Source organism: Bombus bifarius, unplaced genomic scaffold, assembly GCF_011952205.1.
Source record: "Bombus bifarius isolate JDL3187 unplaced genomic scaffold, Bbif_JDL3187 scf7180000008161, whole genome shotgun sequence".
Taxonomy (NCBI): Eukaryota; Metazoa; Arthropoda; class Insecta; order Hymenoptera; family Apidae; genus Bombus; species Bombus bifarius.
The window spans coordinates 664,748-689,703 of NW_022884483.1; the positions used below are offsets into that span (position 1 = coordinate 664,748).

The following is a 24,956-nucleotide window of genomic DNA, read 5'->3' on the forward strand; positions in this document are numbered from 1 at the left end:
TGTTCCAACTTCGAACGCAAGTTTCTCGACTTCGTTATATCCACGGAAACTACCTTCGAACAAAAACATTGTCTAACTAAATTCTTCCATTGTACTCATTTTCAACCAAACCTCCGCAAACTCGATGAATCTGATTTGAAAAGAATTGAAGGAATAAAAAGCATTATCTAATTATACCGCGCAGTAAAACGTATAAATCCGTGCACAATAGGAGGCTTAATCGCTCGCGAAATTGCGCGATCGTCGAAAAGAACGCAACGTATCAACAAACTGGCACAAACCAGCCGTTTGAACGATGTTCGTGATTTTATTTCCTCTTACTTCGGTGGTAATGCACGACGTGTACGTGCGATTTAATTCGATGTTCGTTTCCTTTCAAAGCAAGAATCCAGCCAGAACAGAAACAAAACAAAACAAAACAAAACAGAAGGAGGAAGAATAGAAAAAAAAAAGAAGTAGAAGAGAAAAAGACAACAGGACGCAACGTCGACGAGCGGAGAACAAAAGGGGGTGGGCGGAACAAAGGAGGTGGAAAGCGAAGCCACAGAGAAACAAACCAGCGGTGCGATTGTTCGTTCGTTGCGTGGGCGGTTGAAGGCACGATTCGCATTGTCGTTCCAAGTTTTCGACGATTGTTTCAGCGAACGAAGGTAGCAGCCGATACACGGGATCGGGAAAACGTCGGCTCCGTTTCAAACCTCCTCTCTGTCTCTCTCTCTTTCTCTCTGTGTTCCAGCCAGTATCCCATTTTTCCCCTCTATCCTCTCTCGCGTAGGCTTTTTCCCTACGTCTCGCGACCCTTCCACCGCGGAACGCGAAATATGGATTGAAAAAAGGAAACGGCGATGCTCCCGGGAGCGGCTTACTGAACGCAAAAATCGCCGCCATCCCCTTTGTCCCGTGATTTTTATTGCAACCGTCGTGCAGACGTCGACTCGAGGTCTAGCCTCCTCTCTTCCTGTCGAGGATTCGACGACTATTGGGAATTTCCTTTGTCGGTTTAGACTGTATGGACTTTTCACGGTGGAATTCCTGAGGATTAGACTTTTGGTTTCTGTTACAATCCTCGCGCAGACATCGATTCCAGGGATAGTTTATGTCTGCGGGGAATTGCAGTGTTATTAGGAGTATTCCTCGTGGTTTCGATTCTTTGCGTTCGATTTACACTCTAAGACTTTTCAATGCTAGAATTCATGCTGGAAATTAGACTTTTTATTTGAACTGCGATATTCGAAACAGATATTATTCGATGGATAATTTCTCTCTAGAAACAATTGGACTATTTTCAGATTTTCAGAGACGTTCCTTTCGTTCTTCTTGTTGGTTTTAAATTACGTGGCTTTTTAATGGTAGAATTCTGATTGAAGGAGGATTAAACTTTAAATTTCTTCGTGTACAAGAACTGAAAGTTTCTTCCTGTACAAGATCCAACATCTATCGGAAATCTTCTTTGTGGCTTTATCTGCTCTTGCTTATTTTATAGCGGCTTTTTAATGTTGGGATTTTTGTCGAGGATTAGACTTCTGATTTTTATTACGATTGCCCCGCAGATATCCGCGGATTCTCCCTCAGGAGTACAACCAGGGTTGTTTTTATGGCTTTTGCTTCTCTTGTTGATTTTAGATCGTACAATTTTTTCATTATACAATTCTTATCGCGTACAAGACTCGTATCATTGTATTGATTTTACTTTGTTAATCCGAATCTATCTGGCAATTATATCTTGTACGAAGAGTTTAAAAATCTCTGGATTCTTTGCTTTACTTGTTCTTAAATATCATTCGATAAAATAAATGAAATATAAATCTTGAAATATTTCACTATATTAAAAAATTTCGGATAGTACCTAACTAGAACAGTCTTCGCCAAAAGTGGGAAATCCAGCTCAAGCGAAACTTCCCAACATCTGCAACTAGTCTAGAGTCTAGAGATTACGAGATCAGAGGAGCGACGTACCAGTTCAAGGATGTCCCGTTAATTGCAAGACAAATTTCTAGGAAACGCAAGAACAAGTGGAAACTTTCCAACCAGTTTAACTCTGTTGCTCTACTTGAACCATTTCCGATCCAATCGTGTTTTCTTTTCATTGAATTCTCTAATTTTCTTCTAATTTCAAGACTGATATAATCAAATCGTTAACACGTGAAAGGAATCTCTTTTAAAAATTTGGTTGTCTCGAAAAGGACAATTTTCAATAGAACACGTTCCGCTAGAATGAAAAGAGTTTGATTCATTTACGTTCACGCGTATAATAATTATTCTATTGCAGAACCGGTGTTCCCTCTGTTTATTTTATTTTCTATTTTACATAGATTCGTTATATTCTTAGTAAATACTGTGCTGCGAAATCAACGCCCTCCTTTTTCCTTTTTCTTCCCTTTTCATCTCGTTTCATTACGCATCTAATAGTATAGCCCTTAATGAACGAGATAAATAAATAAGTAAGTTTCCCTTCGTTATCGATGCTAAACGAACCGAAACCAACGGCTAAACAGGCAAAAACTTTCAGAGGTGATACACACTGATACGTCTAGTATCTAGAACACACACAGCCGCGTACATTAGTGCATAGACAGGAGTACAGGCCGCTATCACTTTGCAAGAAGTTTAAGTTTAATTACTGGCTGATATGCGGCTCCGGTTGGGAACTGTTTACGGGAAACTCGCGAATGACCGCGGACACCGCAGCTTTTGGGAGCCCACGGAATGTATTAAAAGCTCGACGAACTTGACGAAACTTTCGCTACCAGTTAATGATGCCAGTTAAAGGGTGAATCGTGTTACGATGTACCACCACGATGGCACTCGATGGAATTGTTCTTTCGTGGAATTTCACGAAGGGAGCTTTGGAAATGTTGCAAAGGATTTTCCTTTAATTCACGAATAATTTGATAGTTGATATTCCTTGTTCAATAGTTTGAACTTCCTATCCTGTTTGATAGTTCAAATTTCCTGTTTTTAATTATTGGCTTGATTTTTATTAATTCCTTCCATTGCGGATAATTTAGACAAACTTCGAATGTAATTCTCCGAATGTAACATTTGACAAAAGTATTTTCATCCTTGCTGCTCTTTTCTTCTTTCTTTGCGAACGCAGTAAAACTCTATTCGTAACCAAGTTCGATCGTATTAAGTTGTTTAAATTGATTTTATCAAACACCAAGAGTATGTATGTTATTATTTACATGGTATTATTCGAGTCGATTTCTGATACACAAGAACGATGACGCGCTACATTCTTTCAATTTTCGTGAAAAGTCGAATGTTTCTTCTAATACGAAAATAATTAGGCAAAATCAACTGCTATTAAAACACACTGTATTTCAATCCATCGTCTGTCTATTTTTCTCCCTATTTTCAAGCAAATCCAATGCAAACAAAAATTTGTCAAATCCTTGCTACTGCTCAGATTTTCGAAAATTTACGAAAACTCTAGCGAACGACGTTTCTACGGAAAAGATCTCACAATTTCGTTACGAAACAACGCCATTTCCACTCTTATCCTTCCTCCGACTTTATTTCCCATTTTTAATTACTCTCCCTCTTCCAACCACTTCATTTCGTCGCTCTTTCCTCTCTTCGCTTTCACAGTCATCCATTCCACTTCCATTTCCAAGCTTGGTTCCCCCGTTGGTTCCTTCTTTTTTGTCATTTCTCGTTCACCTCCCCACCTCTTTCGCTTACATTTTCCAGACACTGCGTTTCGAGCACATGATTTACTCAGACTGCACGCGCTACCCAAACGGAAAGGGAACCGGAAATAATGATTTAAGCGGGCAACGCGGCTACCGATTCGGCGCGAAAATATTTGCGAATGTTTTTTGCGATCGCAATTCTCTATCCTTTTTTCGCATTTTCGAAAAATATCCTCGTTTATGCGGCCTTTCCAATTCTTTTCCTTTTTTGTCGCCTTTTTTTATCACAATTGTTTTTGATAGCAAAATATTAATTCTTTCTTCGATAAGTTGATTCTTCTCGAGATTTATACACGCGTTTTACCTTGACTGACTCTACGAATTGAAATATTTCGATATAGAATAGTACAGTATAACCTATTGAATTTTTCTAAAATATCATATCGAAAAATATTAATCACTGATTAGCGCGTTTTCCGTATCACTACGTAATTTGTCTGCGTTAGAATTTTTTTAGTCGACAGCGTCTATCGACTAGAAAAGAATTTGCGATCATTCAACGTGTTAATATTCACCGCTGCAATTTTAATCCCTTCATAGCGTAGCATGAGAAAGAAAGAGAGAGAGAGAGAGAGACTCGTGAAAACTGTCAAATATAGGAAAATGCAGGAGTATTTAGAATTCTGTACCAATGACATTTGCGGACGAACCGTAATTTTGACATTTCCGACTCAATCTGCAGAGTAAAAGAACGTCCATTTGTAGAAGTTTGCCAGCGAATATTCAGTCGTTGCAATCATGGTTAAAATATGTGAAAACTCTAGAGTAAATCGTTTAATCCACACATTTGCATACTGGTTTCGTGTCAATTTTACGAACATTTCGAGAATATAAAACGTGACGTGATATTTCATGTTTTAACGCTATGGTGCTAATTCGGAAATACCAAAGGAAAACCTACTGAGAAGGATGATACAATAGTGAATTATCTCTTCCGCAATTGTGAATTACAGCGAAGACAAAACAGGAGAACAGTGGATGCAGTGTTTCGTGTGTGAAATTTGGATACACCGTGAATTTCTTGATTATGATTGTAGAAGTCCCACCTGTAGCTACTGCAAGTAAATTTTAAGGCATAGAATTGATATTTACCAAGTACGGTTGCTCCTAATGCTGTGACTTTTGTGTCTAATTGGAGATCGTAAGAGAACATAATTTTATTATCTATTTGCTTTATAATCTTATATTGTAGTATCGTGGACGAGGGGCCTAGGGGGTGTCATGCGAATTATAAACAAGCGGTTGCTGAACGTGTGCTGCTGAATGGGGCTTAAACAAAAGATATGAGGCTAAGACAAAAGACAAAAGGTTGCTAAGGGACATAAACGAATTAACAGCAGTATGAGTTGAGAAGCCAGAGAGTGCGGATTGCGTTGTCGAGATAGTGTTGTTAGCGTTGTTGAGAGAGAGTTGAATCTGTGTTGACGACTGTTAATTAATTATAATACGTTGTTACGATTAGTTCATGTTAAATAACCATTGTTTTCTGTTTAATCCACTTATTATTATTAATAAACCAATTTTTATTATATTTACGATACTACAATATGGCGAAGGTAAATACCGCTGCTCAAAATTACCTGCACCGTAAAAATATTTGCTTTACGTCATTTTGTACTTCAAAGTTTCAGATATATTTTGTTGCCCACTATTACCGAGAGCTTGAAATAGAAAAGTTTATTAGTTTCCTCATGATACTATGCAGTTTTATTCGTTCCCATTCTCTGCCGTAACTTTTTATTCGCTTTAAAGAAGCTGGTACCACGATGATTATTAAAATTTGTTACGACACGTCCAGGTTATGTATTTTTTGTATCTGATATCACAAAATGAGGAAATCTTACGACGATAGAAAAATAATTATTTTCTACGCTATTTGTTCCGAATCCTCGCTAAAAATTCTACGAAGACACACGCACTTGTAGGAAAGCCGAAAATGATCAGAGATTTATAATTCTGGTGGAAAATAAATAGGAAAGTTCGAGGCATAGAAGATTACAAATTTTGATAGGGGTAGAATTTTTCCGAGTAAATTTTCAGTTGCGCGGGATGATTAAGTAGAAATTTGCAAGAATCTAGAAACGTTCGGTGTTTCTGCTGGAATAAAAACAAGTTGGCCCGGTGAAATTCGCTTCTGCGCGACGGATTACACGAGCTGGCCGCAAAATGAGAAATTCCTGTTTGCCTTTGGCCCCGCTGTCGGTCTCCCTTCACGCAAATTCTATTAACCAACGGAAATATTTAACGTATCTCCGTTTCGAGCGCAGCGGACTGCTCGGAGCAAAAAGTGCGGACGCTCGTAATGTCGCTCTTAACTCCGTCGACGTTTTCAAATGAATCGTTCTACCGTTTTCGGATAAGTAATAAGTCACTGTTTGAAGGAACGTTTAAACAGATTAATAAGACTTGTTTTACCAGCGGACTGTGTCGTCAAATTCTACGCAAACAAGCGTACGTAATATTCTGAAGACAGACGAGCGTGTGAAGAAATTAATCGAAGAATTCTAAGAATTACAATAATTTTGTTTTAAATATTTTATCAAAATAGAAGATTAAAATTTCTAGAATTGTTGAGTTTACAGATCGTTAGGAAGACAGAAGAAAGATATTTCTTGTACTTATTCGTTGAATTATGAAATGAAATAAATAAAAGAAAATGATAAGTAAAGAATTACAAGAAAAGGCATATAATAAGAAAATCGTTTAACGTGATTTCAATATTTTATGCAAATTTGAATTTCTAAAAATTGTTAGAAGTCTCTTCGAGTAATGTTTCCATATATCTTACGATTGAATTAAATAGAATCAAATAAGTTAAGAAGCTTGAAAATACTCGTAAAATGTAATACGATTATTTTATTTAACTGAAAGACTATATAGAAATCTCGAATTTTGTAAAATTTCTGATAACTATACGAGACGAAATCTTTGGAATTTTGAAAAAGCTTGTAAATTTTGCGAACGAAGGGAAAAATGACGGTAGTCAGAAAGGCGAAACAGAGCCGTTCCAAGCGGTCAGATTTACGATTCGCGAAACCGACAGAGTTATTTATTTTACAACCAGCTATTTTTTCCTTTTCTTTTCTCCCTCTGTTTCGTAAAATCCTGTGAATCGTACGTAGAATCTTGGTCGATCGATCGATTCGTTCGGTTTCACCGTCCATAAACCACCGAAGCCAAATTTTCCAATCATGAAAATTGGAATTTCTCCTGGCTTTAATCAGAAACCAGAACTACCCATACTGATTTCATTTCGTCTGTTACTTCGTTGGTAATTTAGTTAATTTAGAAAGAAAGGAAAGTTTCATGCTTGCAAATTATCGACGCAAGGAATCAAAATTATCCGAAAAAAGACGTTCAGATCATAGAAATTAGAATCCTATCTTTTAAACAATTAACTCGTTCCACTTGGAATTCTAATTTTTTGGACATGGCGATTTTTTTATTCCCTTTATCTACGTTCTAATGCGTCATTTTTATTCAAAATAAATTTTATTGCACTTTATTCGAAAAATTCCGCGTGTTTCAAATCGATTTGTCTTTATTAACTTTTAAGTTTAAGATTACAAGTGTTTTCGATCAATCTCCGTTAACAGATTCTTTGGTTTAACTTTATTGATTTTTTAATTTACAAAAGATATTAAGCCATCACTGGTGATAACTTTTAAAGGTGAAAATTCAAAGAAAAAGAAAGAATCAAATTTTGTTAAACTGTAAAAAGGAAATGATAAAAAGTGACTCGAGTTTTCTTTTTTACGAACTGTTCTTCCCTATTTGTATAATATACTTTGTTCGTAGAAGGGATCCACGTTAGAATGAACCTTCGATCTCTGGAAATTGCGACTTGTGAAAAGTCAACGTCCCTCGACGATGAAGTTTTTTATGACGACGCGTAAACCACGGAATATAGAGTAGGGTTTTAGCCAAGCTGTTGAACTCTTCTTCCTCGAGGAAGGGCCACAGCTTGTTTCATTGCGTTCGAACAACTCGAGGCAAGTGGCTCGGCTCGAACTTCTATATTGACTCTATCAATGTCCGATAATTTGTTCGTCGACTTTCATCGTAATTTATACGCAAACGATGGAATGAAAAAAGGGCAAAATGAAATTCTCAGGGCCATGGAAAGAATTGCGAAAAATTTGGTTTTTCTTCCCTCCTTACTTAACACGCTTTTCAATAATGAATAATTCTGACAGATTTGCACAAGATAATCGTAACGAATGTTTCTTAATATTCCATGGCTCGTGAGAATACTTCAATGTTTGACAGAAACTTTTTATGAATGTATTACGCAAGTCATAGAATATATTATACAAGTTATTTCTCAATTTTATTATCACTGTAACGAGACACGACTGACGTAATTATATCGGTGAAAATTTAAACGAATCTAAAAACGTATATGGAAGTTATATACTTACATTTGAAAGGTAATTCGTAATATTCCAGGCGAAGTTTAGTTACAATATTAATACAGTACTAATTCAATACAATATTGCAATAATAATTTAATTTTATCTGATATAAATTTGAGAATGCTTTAGCACTCGTCATCTTCTTGTTATGTATCACGTATTAAGGATTAAATGGTTTCTGAAATAAATAAATGAAATATAAAACAGTCCAAAGTTTATCATTCTCCTACAAAATGTAAAAGTTCAAAACAGGAAATAAACACATGTTATAAATAGACAAATAAATACGTCAATGAAATAGAATTATATAAAACGGTTTAAAGTTTATCCCTTTCGAACAAAATGAGAAAATCGTAAAATTGATTGTCATGAATTTAGAATAATAGTAAGTGACGCGAACAGTTAATTCTGAAAAATTGAGCAAATCTTTGATAATACAGTGATACAGTAGGCTCGAGTTGTAAATAGCTGATACGAACAAAATGGAAAGACCATAAGTTACGTTAACAATGACAAATTGAAAGAATCCCAGCACGTTTGCTTAAGCTGCGAACTGGAAATCCAGTCATATTGCAATACCCCTCGTTCGGATGGCAATTGTAAGGCAAATGATTAATATTCAAAGGTACAGGGAACTGAAATTGTCTTTTGAGGAATTACACGATAAAGTATAGAAGATCGATTCGTGGACACAAAGCCTTTGATCTAAACACTTCGCTATGGCATAGAATCGAATGCTCTTAGGCACGATTACGATTCATATCGTTTGAGGGTGTGTGACGTTTCATTGGTATTATATCTAACTTCGTCAGAGAGCACAGCGATACTGGTATTACAGGATATTACCAATATTCCTTCGAAAGAGCACCATGACATTTAAGAGGCATCCTGCCTCTGGCTGCCCCAAAATTTAATGCGATATCGAAATTGTATGGTTTCTTGCGACATTTTCTACATGAGGAACTGCAAGGTTTCTGGAGTTTCAACATGTAAAAAAAAATTCTAAAACCTTGTAGCATCAGGAATATTTGAAAACTGTTAATAAAGAAAATGGAATGTTTCTTCGGTTCCTTATTACGAAAAGAAGAGCCTGGAGCTCTTAAATGTCAGACATATTTGAACATTGTTGATAAAGAAAATTTGAAAATCTATACATATGACAAACAGTAAAAGAGCTGCGTCTACACATTGAATAAAAAAGAATGAAACTGTCATGCAGAAGCAGCTCGTGCGCTATGGAGTTGAAAAAACTAATATTTCGAATTTTTGTCAATCTATTTGTACTCGCGTCACGTAGAAACTACTGAACTGATTTTGATGAGGTTTTCTCTGTTGTATGGCTTAGTTTCCGGAAAAAATAGCGTATGCTCGTTTTGTAGAAACCGAGAAACAGCCTTGCATCTGAATTGTACGCGCTCTTCCCATGTTTGGCAGAGATCAAGCAACGATGGTTATCGTTTACGTCGTGTTTGTTCCGAGACCGAACGTTTTTATAATCCAATATTTTTCGCTGCAGAGAATAACCGAACTGTTAGTATAAAAGATACGTAGGTTTTTCGTTCATAAAAATTCATCTGCTTAAGGATGGTTCCGTATATATGTAGTTCACGTGAAAATCATTCCGAATCTTTTATTCCAATATTTTAGAGCTGCTCTATCAAACAAATGTTGAGTACGTGTATGAATATTGAAATTGGTTTAGAAATAAGGGAACGCTATTCACAAAGTGGAACGTTTATAAAATGCATAAAAGTTTTCGAAATTAAAAAGCGGAAAATAAGTATCGTACGATGAAAATTAGAGCACGTGGTGTTTAACAAGAGGACATTAACGAAAGGCTAGAGGAGAATCTCCTCCGCTCGTTCATTTTCTTTTTTTCTTCCTCGTCACGAGTTCTACTCGATACTTCGAGCACCCGTATTATTCTCGCTCACCGTCGAAACCTCTCTCGACTAATTAAATCGATTCTACACTTCGTCGCGGATTAAAGAGTCTTTCAAAGAGATTGCATTTCGTACATGACGCTCTATTGCGCAATGTACGCAAAGAGTCCCTTAATTGTTCGAACAGCTAGAAATTATTTCAAGTCAGAAAAGTCCTAAAACGGCTGGAATTTTCAAGAAAAGTTCAAATCAATTTCTATCTTCTTAATTGACGTACCTCAATACGATTTGCTAACTTGGCGGAGTATTTTCGTTGAAACCAGAGTAAATTAGTCGAAAATAATTATCACCGACGAATACAATTGATTTAAATATAAAGTTACGATGTTTAATCTTACAAATATTTTCTAAACTTTGTGTACATTCTTTTATATATTTTTGTCTGTTATTATTGTATTATATATTATTATATTATTTCATGGTTCTATTATTATACATTATTATATTATATTGTATAGCGCCTACAAAAAGCGTAGTATGCACAGAAATGGAAATATTCCAAGAGTATAGAAAAAAAAGAATTCCCAAATAATAAAACAGAGTTGTGGAGCGAGAAAGAAGGAATCAGGATAGGAGAGAGGAAATTAAATCGCGAGCCGAAGAAACATTAGATTCAAATTGACTGTGAGCTAAGCGTCCGTGCACTTAATCTCTTTGTCGCTTTAACAATTCAACGAGACTAGTAGTTTGAAGGAAAAAGCGAGCAAGGAGGAGTAGAGGATGGAGCTTCTTGCATTGAAAGTTCCACGCGAAATTTTAAGCGGAGACGGTAGTTTGTTAAAAGTCCTGCTTCCTTCTGTTCCTTCTTTATTCCTTCTACGTGATGCCTAGTTGTATCCTGTATTTTCTCTCAAACACTATAAAAGTAATTTCTCTTTCCAATTTGAGAACTATTCTTTTTTTAATATATCTATATACGTACATAGCATTATGTACGTATTCACTGAGACATGAAACTATTTGAAAATACGTCGTGTATGTAATACAAAACGTCTTGAAATTTCGTTGCCACTGTAACGATGCATGGTAACCATAATTATATTGGTAAAATTTGAAACGAGTCTGAAAAAATATGCAATATGCATAGAAGCTGCATGAAACAGTAGCTCGCAAGAATAATCGAACATATACGCGATAGAAAATTTGAAACACGATAGATCGACGTGTTATTCGTATGATACTACAGTAGAAATTGAATGAGTTATTGTAACTTTGTATTCGCGTGACAAAGTCAGTTTTCTTTGTGTCTAAACCCCAGTCCATTAATCTTCGCACGCCTCTTCAAACTCATTTTCAAACACTTTCACGTGTCAATCGTTTTCGAAAGCAACGTGGGATTATTTGAGCTTGTCGATCAGCTGAAAAGGCAAGAACTTAATATTCTTAATTCTAGACACATCGTTGACACGATGTTCGAAGAGCTGACGGCGATAATAGAAAAGACACGAACGTCATCGATACGTTGGAATGGATTTGGGATGGTTCGTTGTCAGATCGTGCGAAAAGATGGCTTTGAAGCCGGGCGCGAGCCTCAAAATGGTAATTTCACGGTTTCACGAGCATTTTTCCCGCGGCCAATTTAATTCAGGACGGATGATCCATTCGTCTCTCTTTCTCGCCCCTTGGCTCTCTCTTTTCGCCTGTGGCCTCTGTGTTTTCCTCCGGCTTTCTTCGTCCATCGTTTGCCCGTGTCATCCAATTCCGCTTGTTCGAACTCGTTAACCTCGACTTTCCAAACTTTTTACCGTCGTCACTCCCATTTTCTACCAGCGGCTACCCCATTTTCTTCCTCTTTCCGCTTCCGACCCTTCGCGATCTTCAGCCACCTAACGCCAACTCACTGAAAATAATTACCAAGAGTCCCGATGGAAATGTGCTTCTTCCTCGCCAATTTTCCTTCTTTTCTTTTTCGAAGGAAATTATTGAAATCTACGCTACTTATATCTTTGTATTCTTAGAAACAGAACTCCGTTGTGTGATCTATCGTTTCTCTATTTTATGTATCGATTCGCTGACTTATTTATTGTAGCGATTTTGATAAACTTCTTGATGTCATTCGTCGCCTCTTTTATAAACTCGAAGATTTTGCAATCAGCAATACGAACATTTAAAATCTTTTATCATTATATTATTTATTGTTATATTCAAAAATCTTTACGATGCGTATCATCTTCCGAATTAGTAGGTTGTCCGGAAAGTGTCTTTCTTTCGCAAACGTGTTTTTTACAACAGCGCACCTTCATACAAACGTAAAACCAAATCTGTGAAATGTCACGGTGTTTATCTCAGCAGAAAAAAATGGATCGTATGTAATTAGACAAAATAACATAAAACAAAAAACGTTGTGCGTCCTGATAAAGCGATCCTGTGATTTCCTGATAAAGCGAAAGAAACTTTCCGGACAACCTAATAATTGTCGCGTATTCTCATAGAATGTAACGTACCCGGTCAGCATATCGCAAAGCAAATGAAAATAGTACATCGTCCATTTTACAAATATCGATACATCAGCTTTAAAGCTTAACCGTAGTCAAAATGGCACGGTCACCAAGCAACCTGCAAACTTTGAGCTGATAGGTGATGCAAAGTCGATCGTCTCCTTCGTCGAGGGAAAATTAGAGAAGGTGGAGAGTTTCCGGGCGGTAGTTCGGTCTTTTAACCCGGCGTAACCAGCGTCGGGGCTCTTTCATCCATTTTTCCCATCCCCGACGACACTAATTACGCGTGACCGCAAATTAGCTTCCGGCCGTTTCGTAATCGAGGCGCACCACGCCAGGTTCGAGGTAAATTGAACGTGACCACGTGCATACGCGACGAAAGTTACTGGACTCGTTGAAATCCAGCCTTGATCGACTTTCCTCTCCTTCTGTTTCTCTATTCTCGTCTCTTCCGTCTCTCTAGCTATTCTCTTTTTCTCGACGCAAATACACTGCCTTTGAGCTACGATTTTTGAACGCGTTGCTATTTCCACTGATTTTTTCCTCTTGTTTCCTTTGCTATCCCTTTTTGAGACGCACATATTCGACGAAATAGAAAAATGTCGAATAAAAGACCGTTATATGGTGTTCTTTTACCTTTTTTTCTTCTTTTATTCTTTTTTTTTTTTTTTTTTTTTAGTTGTGCTCGCGCCATGGCATTTGCTGTTTCTCTTTTCCATCGTTCCTGGGGAACGAGGAATGGTCGGAAACAATGCTCGTTCACGGTTCGACGAGTGGTCCCTTTGAGAGGGCCAACGACAATTTGTTGCTGGAAACTTTCTACTCGATATTTCGACCGTCGGAGGACCGGCTACCGTCAATTTTGAATTTTTCGGTTCAATCGTCAAAGGGCTAGTCTTTTCTGATTCTTGTCATGGGAGACGTATGGTGGTTTACGATCTTATCAGAGTTTCGAATTGCCACGTATCTGATCCAAACGTTCTAATACCAAGTAATACTTTAGTCTCTTACATCACGTCTGAGACAATTCAAAATAACAATGAAACAATGTCATGTACCGTCCAGTTGCGATTAAATCTACAACCGAAATAATAACCAAACAGCGATCAATAGTATATCAATTATAACTCCAGCAAATCCTTCGATTTCTTTCATTACCCTCGTCTACAAAATTAGATCCAGAACAACGATAAAAGCGCTCCACCTCGTACCCATTCAAAGTCCAAAATACGCTCACGTCGCAAATCAAATAATCGATAATCGAAAACCAAATAACAGATAAGAATTATTTATATATCAGTATCAACCCCAAGAGATCCATCTAATTCGTCGCCGTCAATTTCAATAAAACTGAAAACCAAAGCCAAAATAACAAGCAAGCGACGATCTACCAAATACCAAGTCAAACTCTCTAACATTCTTTTCTGTCATTCTCGCAGTCAGCCTCGATTACACTGAAAATCAGGTTCAGAATCTTCGCCCAACTAAAGCACAAGCATTGGGAACGCGGAAGAATCACGATGCATTCCGTGTACCAGCGCGTCGAAGGAAGAGGAAGCGGAAGCTGAGAGAAGTGGCCTGCAAAGGCGAAGGTTGGCTGCTCTTTTTCTACCTCGTGGCAAACGTTGTACGCTGTACACTACACACTTTAACGATATAGTGGCTGCTCTGGTGGTGGTGGTCCTTCCGCTTTTTCTTCCAGTCTCTTTCCCGCGGCCAGTCTTCTCTTTTTACCTTAGTTCTCCGTTGCGCCAGTGGTTTCAACCCTCTCTCTCTCTCTCTTTTTTCATTCCTCGAGCGTCTATTCTTCCGGGGTGGCGCTTAATTAACGCCGTCCTTTCAGCAAGATTTCCGGATGCCGCCTTTCAACCCTTATACCAACCTATCCTTCACCATCTGTAGCCCTTTGAATGTCACCAGAAGATCGGAGAATTTCGGAAAACGAATTTAATCTGTAGCTGCAACGGTGGCTATGAAAGTGAATGGACAGTGGAACTCGATTACGGGGATGATAAACAGGCTCACGAAAGTATTCAAATACTTGTAGATATTTTTTATGTGTTATGTACGTTGTACGAAAGATTTCGAAACTCCATTGGCGCTCTTGTGAGACTTGATCGCGATTGTACCGGTTAAATTAGAAAGAAATCCGAAGATATTTAATCCGGGTATTTAGTACGAGTACCTATTTCGCGGAAATCACCAAAGTATTTAAACGGAGAATTTCCATCGTATTAACAAGGGTCAGTGTTCGATGGGACTATCTTTAACATTTATTATATGCCTCAGACGGTTCAGGATGCATTCATGCTGTATACTAATTTTGTATTAAGATATGTGTGCAATAAATATCTTGAAACTTCCATATATATTCTTTTTTTTATCGATTTCGAATTTTACGAGTACGATCCTGCGAAACAATGATATTTCAAGATGTTTCATATAGCACACGCATAGAACATGTAACATGAGATTTTTCTCTAATAAATGTTCAAACACTTTCACAAGACACAATAATCCGTATAATCCTGTAACCAATTTAATAAAATTCTAGCACCTATTAAAGCGAGTGTAACAACTTGGTAGTTTTATCGGTAAAATAATTCCTAATATGGATAAAGTAATACAAGGTTTTCTTCTGGTGAATTGGTCTGTCTCGAAAATTACCGAATGGCCGATATACCAAGAAACTCGGAACAATGGACGAAATAAACGATTCCATTCGCGAATGAGTAGACTGTACGGCTGCAGTTGATAGCCGGTGATCCGCAGAAACTCTGTTTCGATTGGCGGGAGTTTTCAGAAATGGCCGGTTTCGAAACAGGGGAAACTGTTAATTTATGCTCACGAGTTTCTACGAGTGTATTACTGGATCCATTAGTTCCGGCCGTCCCGCGTGAATTTCTATGAATTTCGCCGGGCGAATTTGTGCAAATTGCCGGCCGATACGAGAAATTCAACTTCCCACGGTTAATCGAGCGCCGATCGAGGCAAATTAGACCATGTTAAAATGAACACGGTGGTCTCCACGGACGAAATTCGCGCAGCAGGGAAGAATCAGAGAATTTTCAAAATAGCCGAGCAACTTTTAAGGGACATTTCGTTGAAGAAGACAGTACTGGAATTTGATGAAATTATCAGATATCGTTATATCGTAAATGTGGAAATCGAATCACTAGATCAACAATTTTTGTAATCAGGTTTATCAGTAAATCGATATTGTTTCATTGTTTGAAGGATAGGAAGGTATTGTGGACGGTGAACGACTTGATCTGAGAATACCTTTTCCACCATAATGTGCCAAATTATTAGTGGATTACGGATTTTTATGTATTTTTCAGATATTTGAAGGATGAAAAATATATGAAATGGACACGCGATGCAAAAGTGATGTATTCAAAGTACAAATCTTTTATAATTACGTTCATAAAGCTATGAATTCCCATAAATATCTGCTCTATACGATTATTAATCCCAATTTATAATTATTAAACTCTCGATGTTCGTGCATTCATTTCATTTGAATTTTATTCAAATGCGCCAACATACAAAATGCATGTAATACGCAAAAATATTCAACGTAATATAATATAATCATGATTGTGAATATTCATTTACATTCCATTCTTCTAGTCGTGTGAAAATAAATACGAGTTTGTATAAATATTCGCTGTTTAATTATTATATATCATCGATAGAATTATTTAAATTTATTATTATCTTAATTAGAATACAAATTGCGGCAATGTAATGGAATTTTAATGTGAAAATTAAATTGAAAAAAAAAACGGAAGATTTATTAAAATATCAGCTTAAGAGTTCTCTTTGGCTGTTCACCGAGCGAATTCCAAATGATATAACAAGCGTCCCCCCAAGCTGTCGTTAGTTCAACTTGCAATTAACTTGCTAACAATTATTCAAGTTTTAATTAGAGGAAAAAGACAGGCTATAAAACAGGAACTATGAAATGCTTTGTCGCTATCTATTCATATTAAGTATACCATTGTATATGACGATCAAATAATTATATATAACCATATAAAACGAGAACACTCAAATACAGCTAATGATTCTTGCGAATGTATGCATTCGTCATCACGGCGAATAATTAGAAAATGCGTTCACAGTAACCACAGACAAGCTCGCGTAATTGATACAATACGCTGCTTAAAATTCCTCTGAATTCATAAAAATCCACTTTCATCTACACCAAAATGTACCAGAATGATTCGCAACTAGAAAATCACCAACATTCTCAAAAAATCGGTTTTTTTCCGACCCCCCCCCCCTCCCCCAAAAAAAGGACATCCAAAAGAAAGGACAGATTTTTTATAAATTCCTAGACATTTAATCTACATCAAGTCTACTGATAAAGTTGTTTTATCAGTACGTCAAGTCTACTGATAAAGCAACCTCTTCCATCTACCTCAAAGTACATCACAAAGATTCGCAACTGTGTGCAGACTCGCCAGCCTCCGGCAAAACTCTACCTTTCTTTCGAAACTAACAAGAAGTCGCCGAGATGGCACGACTATAAAAGACAACACAAGTCGAAAGGATCGAGCTTCCGGTAATCAGATTTCGACAACAGTTCGGGAAGAAGATTAGATTCGGTTTTGAGTCGACCGCGACAGAGTCACCGATGGTCACAGGAATAAATGGAAGTGCTGGTCAAAGCGCGGTCTGCCACGCTGAATTACGCTGGAACAATTAGATTTCCGGTCGTTGGCGCGCGTTCGTTCGCGAATCTCGTTTTTCTCTTTTCTGCCGTTCCATCAGCCAAGGCGAAAACGCGTTTCTCGCGAACGAGTCGGCCCTTTGTTCCGCACAATCGTTTTCCTCGTTTTTCCCCGGATAAAAAAAGAAAAAGATCCGAGGGAAGGAGAAAAAGAGAAAAGAGGGGCGAGAAGGGCCATTGAAACCGAAGAAGAGCCGTTTCCAAAAGTTTGTAAAACGTTAAGGGGGTCCCTCGCGCCGCCACTTTCTCCGCCAACCGCCTTTCTTCTTTCGCGTCGCACAATGGAGGGGAGAATCCTGATTTTTCTTTCATTTTATTTTCGTGTCTTTCTTGTTTTTCGTGTCCTACGGGCTTTCTTTTTTACCAATTTTTTCTCCATTTATGTTAAGAACGAAAACTAAGATTTGCAAGCAGACAATTGCGTTCCGATAATTCGATTCGAACGATACAGCTTCCGATTGTTTCTTACTTTTTGAATGTAAAAGATGTTTAAGCTTCCAAATTTGCGAAATGCTGCTTCATTTACAGTGGCTTATTTTGTGATATTTTTAATTTTCCACTTTAATGTACAAATATAATTTCTTTCTATATAAGTAGAAATTACATTTTTAAATATGAAGGACGATTGATTGAAATAGAACGTGTCACACGTAGAAAATTCATTGTCCAATTTTGAACAATGAAACGAGCCAGCCCGTATCAACGGTACTCTACGTAATTCCAAGCACAATAAAGGGTGCTCCATCCACTTTTACAATATTAAATATTAATATCGAAAATCAGCCGTAATTGATACCATTGTTTATCATCGGATTTTATTGTACAATAATATTCTCAACGAAATCACCGACACTACTTTCCAACTAATCATTTTGAAATCATCGACGAAAGGAGAAAAGTACGAGGGAGAACAACCCCTTCCCTTCGAACTTTAAAGATCAGTCGAATATCACAGGTAAAACACTTGAGAATTTCTTCCAACTCCCAACTAAAAGTCGACATACAAAATGTTTCAAAATGAAAGTCCTCGAAAGATCGTTAAAACTCTTTAAAACGTCCAAACAACCTTTCACTGCCCTTTTGCGCTGCTACCAGTTCGCTTAAAACCCTTTGACTGCCGATTTCATTTGAACAAATTATCTATATAGTGGGTATTTACTTTAATACTTATTCAAAAACACTTGACTTATCTTATTTATTCTATTTATCTAATTTAATTATTTAATCGTTGCATAATAAATATGGAGAACAATTACGGAAACGTTTTAGTTCTAAACGACTAAAGAAACAAAATATTATTTAAAGATGATCAATTGAAATTCAGTAAAATTCGATTTTAAATATTCTTGGACATCTTTCGAAATTCAATCTTCTCGTGGAAGCTCGTTAAAGGATGAGATCTGTATTTTCATTTGTTGGAACGATGTTAGTTTTCCCATCTATGTTACTATGATTCTTTGTAAATAATAAGAAATACTCTATCACTTCCATAAAAAAATATCAACTCTCAGTGCATACCTAAATGTATTACATGTAAATGAGTATACCTTAAACGATATAGTAAATATAATAAACGAAAAAATAAATAAATATACATATAGCAATATTTCAATTTTAAAGCCTACAGTAATATTACAGAAACAAAAAAACGCGCACATATTTCTAATAATTACAAAAACATCTGAAACATCTCTCCGAATATTGTACTTTACTCTAACGATATACTTTTTATTTACACAAATACTGTAAGCAGCTAAAGTAAATCTCGCGCGAGGTTTCAGAAAGAAACTTGTCGAAAATGCTTAATATACGAACAACCAAAAAATGGACATACAAGAAGTATGAATATATAAAAAAAAAACAAATGCAATTCCATGAAGGATCGGTAGAGTTGACATTTTTATTTATAATTTGTCTGCCGCTGAGTTTTTGGAAGCCACTCGATTCGCGTGCTCGAGCAACCGCTTTTGAACTTTCGAGTGGCCGTGAACTAGGAACAAAAGGGGTGGCTGACGAACGACCGGGTAAAAAGGGCGGAAAGACGAAGAAGGAAGTTTGTGGAAGCGTGACTGAATAAATCGGCGATCGGGTAGGTGTAAGTCGCTCGGTTCCCTAACTTTAATCCTCAGTCCGGAGAAGTTGGAGTGTCGGGATGAAGCACACGAACGCGCTGGGGGAAACTCGATTAGAGAATTTTTCTTTAATTTGCGATCGGCCTGACGACCCTCTGGACCAGGGAAAAAAGGTGAAACGTCGGTCGATAGCTTAAGAAGCGACCGACAAGTTTTCCAGAATTTACGCTCCGCGAAAGACGAATATTTTCTAAATATCTGCATTATTGTACAGTTCTGTAATTATTTATTACTTCTATGTGTTTTCAAAAAGATATAAAGAGATATACAAATATGACAAAAATCATATTTTGTTAATTTTTGGAATGAAAATTTCGTCCGGAATTAGCTGCCTTTCATAGTGTCCTGAAAGAAAGGAACAATTTTTCAAAGAAGGTGAAGCCACAACGAAAGAAACTGTGTATGTGCGTCTTATTTGCTAAAGTGTGATAGAAACCAAATAATAATTCTATAAAGGAAGTGTCAATACGTTCGAATATTTAAAGGATGGAAGAGTAGAATTAATTAATAAAATCTTCAATTCCCCATCAACTTTATCAAAAACTTTGAAACGCTTCGGATAAAAAATATCGAATATTTATGAAACTACGCGTACTGTCACTTCTAATTAAAATAGCTTCCGGCGTCCCCCGCAAATTTCGGTGGGGGTCGTTTAGCAAGTTAATAAAGCGTCGAATGATTCACAGCGAACGAGTTTGTGGTTAGGGAGGAGCTAACTATAAGTCTCGAGTAAGTCGTTTTTATCTCGGACGTTTTTGTTAAGGAACGCATGGAACGTGGCGAGAAGTTAGGAATCGCCGTCGAAGGAATTCCTGATGCGGTATTCCCAGTGAATTTTAAAGCTTACGGAATACCTTGCATATTAACGCGTTACCTACGAGCAAGAGTGAACCTGAAGAAACACTCGTGACGAACCTCCGCCACGTTGTATTCCTAGCTTCCACATACACTTACAACGTTCGATATTAAACACTATTCACGAGAATGAATAAAATCGCTTTTCTTATGTTTCTTTTTGTAAAAGGGTTCGATAGCTTCGAATATTTGAAGAACGAAAGGAGTAATAAATACAGATAATTCTCACTTTACGAATTCCCATTTGCAGAAGAAGTTCAAAAATTCCACTCGCAAGAGTCTCGAAACGACATTGTACCAAAACTTATCACGTTCTACGATCCTATTAGAATCACCGATGCTTCAGCACAAAGATCTTTCGATATAGCAAATAATTTCCCCATTTTGTAACATTTTTCTTGAAAAGAAAACCTATATTAATTATATTGCCAAAAAAATGACTGAACTATTCGTTTTACAATTATTGAGAAGAAAAAAACGTCCAAACTGTACGCCTACTTTTATCGATATCCAATTTGCCAGACGATCCATCACATAGCGAAAAAACATGCAGAGTCCCCGAAGAAAACAAAACAGACCAATAAACGTCCATCGATTCCGTTAAAACTCTATCTCGGCTAACGCGATTACATTCGTGTTCGGACAAATGCAAGAGGTTTATAGCCGCGCCTAGAGCACAAATGGCAATATCAATTTCAATCATGGCGAATGCTTTATCAAAAGTTGTCGAGTGCGTTTCGCTTGCTCGTCCACGCGCACCTGTTTGTATCGCACGTTTGATTCGAGGCACGTCGACGAACAAGCATCACCATTCAACCAAGACGTTTGCATATTCAGTTCAATTAAACGGCACTCGCTTAATCGGCAAACAGCGGACGAGATGCGCCCGGCCAGAAATGGAAGACTTCTCCTCTCTCCTGGTAAAGTTCCATGGCGAAAGAGAGGATCTGCTGGCAGCCTCGCTCGAACAGCGACGAATAGGCGTGCGGAGGGGGTGGATTCTCGTTCGAAAACTTCGAATGCTAATGCAATCACGAGAGTTTCGTCTAACTTTTTTCGAGACATCGTGGAAACTGGATACTCTACTAACGAACGACTTGGAAACGAGCGGCAGAGGAAACGAAACCAGTTGGAAAGAAATGGAACAGAAGGAAAGTTTGAAACATCACGGGGCAACCGTGATGAATCGCGATTACGCAGTCAAACTCTCCACCGAGTTGATATCACCGTGTGATTTTTAGTTAAATCTCTGGGATTGCAGTTTTGGTTGCCTACGAGTGGACTGGATTTATGTAAATTTATAATTTCACGAATGTAATTTCAAAAATGTTACGAGTATCGTACTTTTAGCGTTTTATATATTTTTACGTACAATGCTTAAGAAATATCGAGTGGCATTACATTATGCTATCGGTCTGTTGCGAGAATCATTTTTATCAATTAATTAACGATTAAATAAGAGGAATTTGACAAGAGTAATTGGGAGCACCAAAATGTTTTTACGTGACAAAAAGACGCGAACCAATTTTCATTGTTAAATATCATTTAGTAATAACCCAATGCCAATTTTCAGCAAATACAATAACAAGATAATACGATGAATAAAACAAAATTGAAAAATATTCTCATCCATCTGCAAAAGGTATATGGCTACAAGTGGCTACAAAAAGTATTTGCACATCACTGTACCTATTTACGTGTAAGTTAATTACCCAAGTATGTTAAATTTCAATTTTAAATACAAGTATATTTACTTTATATATAGTAGTACTTTCATACAACTACAAAAATGAAATGCAGAACCTGATAGTAAAGAAACGCTTCAGTGGCACACGTGCAAATAATTTTTATAGCCGCTAATCTATGACTATCAGAAAACGTTATAGAGACTTAATCAAACTAAAAATTCCTGAATAAATCATTTCAAAGACATAAGATGTGCCGGCTTCGTCAAATGCTAAATATTATACAGACCTGCGTTACCCAAATGAAGCGTTAGACAAACAGCGTGAGAAAGGTGCGCGCGTTAAGCACGCGGAAATACGAAGGTTCGAATCAATCTGCGAAAAAAATTCTTTTTTCTCGGCACGCGTGATTAATTGATAGCCATCTATCTTCATTTGGTGCTCGTTAGTGTCGCTTTTTTTCATCCGAAAAAGTGAGCCGCTCTATCGACAGCGTTAGGAGATGAAAGTGGTGAACGCGGGGTAAGAATTGGAGAGCGGAGACAAAATAGGGCGAAAACGAAAACGGGACGAGAGAGAACGAGAGTCGATCGAGTATCCGCGACGATTAATCGGCCAAACGAATCGCCGATGCTGCTTCGATTACACGCTTCTCCCTTCGCGTCGCCATCCTTCTAGTGTCCCACTCTACTGTGCGTGGTGGAAAAGCTGGCAGGCAGCGCAGGGGCGAGAGTAATCCGCTTCCGATTTGTAGACAAAGATTACCGATTTGTAGATATAGTGGCTCACGGAAGTATTCCAACACTACAAACTTTTTACGTATACGTTATAGACAACATTTGGAACTTTTCGTATTTATGGGAAATCAAATGGTGAAAAAATCCATGAGATGCACATAATATGCAAGAATACAAAAACTATTAGAAACGAAGTACTTGTTATGATATAAGATTTAATGAGTGAAATAAACCTTTACGTAGCTCCCATTTCTATAGTTATGTTAATAAAAATATGTAGTTGGATAGAAATCCGCAATCTAGTGATTATATTCGTAACGTTTCAATTGAATGTGAAAACGTGCATACATTAAAGTTGAAAGATATTTGTTCTTAAGCATACACGTCGAAGATGTCACCAAAAGGTTTCAGGAATCAATCATTTACTATATTTAATAAGTCACAATTAAGACGATTAAGACTTCTGTTCACCATACATATCAATTTTTCACTGAGTATACCGTTTGCAATAAGCGTCTTCTAACTACTAAATATCTTTCCAGGCTGGTTTCAAATTTTACTATCAAAAGCATCATAATCTCGTTACAAAGCTAACGACATATCACAAAATTTCGTATAACGCGCATAACAATTTATAAAAAAAATTCGACGAAAGTAAGCAATATACTTTTCGCAAGTCACTGTATATCCTTTTTATTTTTATTCATTTTATCTCTATGTTTGTCGTTGTTTTATGATTGCAGAATACCAAAAGGGAATAAGAAACGGAAGGATGTCGTCGAATATAATCGCTGTGGTCGTTCTAATTTCGATTACGGGCACGTGGTTGCAAAATGGCTGCGTCGCAGAGCTTTACACCGCGTTAGCGGATATGGAAGAGCTGCTTGAGACGGAGGCGGTACTCATCGACACGCTAAACGGCTACATTAAAGCACAGGAAGAACGTCTGGCCACTCTGAGAAAGTGAGTTTTACAACTGTGATTAGCCCACGGGTTTGGTTATGCTCGAGGATGTTTAACGAGCTCGTTACACGCCGGTTATGCCACACGAAACGACGACGATCGTCTCTTCGCGAAACATACACTTTTAGAACATCGTTAGACGACCATACGAGCAACTATATGGTATATCATGTCGGTGATTAACTTCCTTATTGGTCATGCGCCTCGAGCTTTGAACTCGATACTATTGTACTTCCGCCTACTGTCAATTATTGAGAATATTTTATTTATTTTACTTGAAGATTCTGTCTTGCAATGTAGACTTCGAAAATGACTTCGCGCACTGAAATTCGCGTGGCGTGAAGAAATTGGTATATTTCGAAATTTGAAATTTTATGTTTCTTAGAATTGGTCCACGAGTTTCCAACAATTGTCAATACCGAAAGTTTCATTCAACTTCCTGTATTGTAGGTGTGTTTCAAAAGTTACAAACGAAATTTCCAGAAAGTTTACACAAGAATTATTTAATAAACACGCAATGTTGGCGAAAACTCTAGGAAACGATAGTCCAATATGTTTCTTCTTTTTCTTTCTTTTTCTTTGTTAGCCCATAACGTTTAATTTGTAGACATTTGTAGCTGCGAAATCGCTAACGACTGTCTATACGACATTACTAATCGTGGATAATTCCGTTGCTTGATAAAAGAAAGTCGTTCATTAGCGAGGCAAACACGCGTCACTATAGTAACTGGACTGTAAAATCTTTGATCAGCGTGGTGCGTGATAACTAGACTGGTATAATCGGAAGATTTAATAGCAGGTTATTAAGCAGCATCGAGAGGGACGTTAAATGGTGAATGCGTATCCGTAAATTTTCGTTGAATCCGGGCCGGGCAATTATACAGTGGTAAGCTCGGTACGGGATTCGACCCAAGGATTATCGGTTATTCCCCTCTATTGGACGATACTCTTAGAAATAGCCCGATATAATTTTACGCCCTGCAATCGTCTACCGTGAAAAGAGCTCGTTCCGCTAACCTTCTATATTTTCTACGACTCGTTCGAAGCCTCGTAATCTTGTCTTTGAAAACTTATCCTGTATTCTTGTTGGTACTCTTATCTTCTTGCTCGCTACTTGCCGTATAGTGTATTTAGCCATGGGAAAAGCATTGAAAGCTATCTCCGATTAAAAGTGGAATTTTGCTGGAAGAACAGGGCTTGTTCGTTATTTCGAAATTGAAGGAAACTGAAATTTTCTCATGCTCTTTGTTCCATTCACAGTATTTAGTCGCCGTTTCGTAACAGTCTGTGTAATATAACTTTACTTAAATGGTAAAAAACACAGGCAATTTCAACGATATCTTCTACAACGAGTT

The 24,956-nt window shown here is 37.3% G+C and overlaps 1 protein-coding gene across 3 annotated transcripts in view; it reads left to right on the plus strand.

Annotated features, from left to right (window-relative positions):
* The window catches only part of LOC117208713 (prolyl 4-hydroxylase subunit alpha-1), a 225,314-nt gene that overhangs the window by 144,938 nt on the left and 55,420 nt on the right, over positions 1-24,956 (plus strand). For 2 of the 3 annotated variants that reach the window (XM_033450001.1, XM_033450002.1), the window contains one exon: positions 23,382-23,601. In XM_033450001.1, the coding sequence (XP_033305892.1) occupies positions 23,411-23,601 (191 nt within the window). In that variant the 5' untranslated portion in view covers positions 23,382-23,410. Of the gene's footprint in view, positions 1-23,381; positions 23,602-24,956 lie in introns of those variants that run through there. The other variant, XM_033449999.1, reaches the window with a different exon arrangement.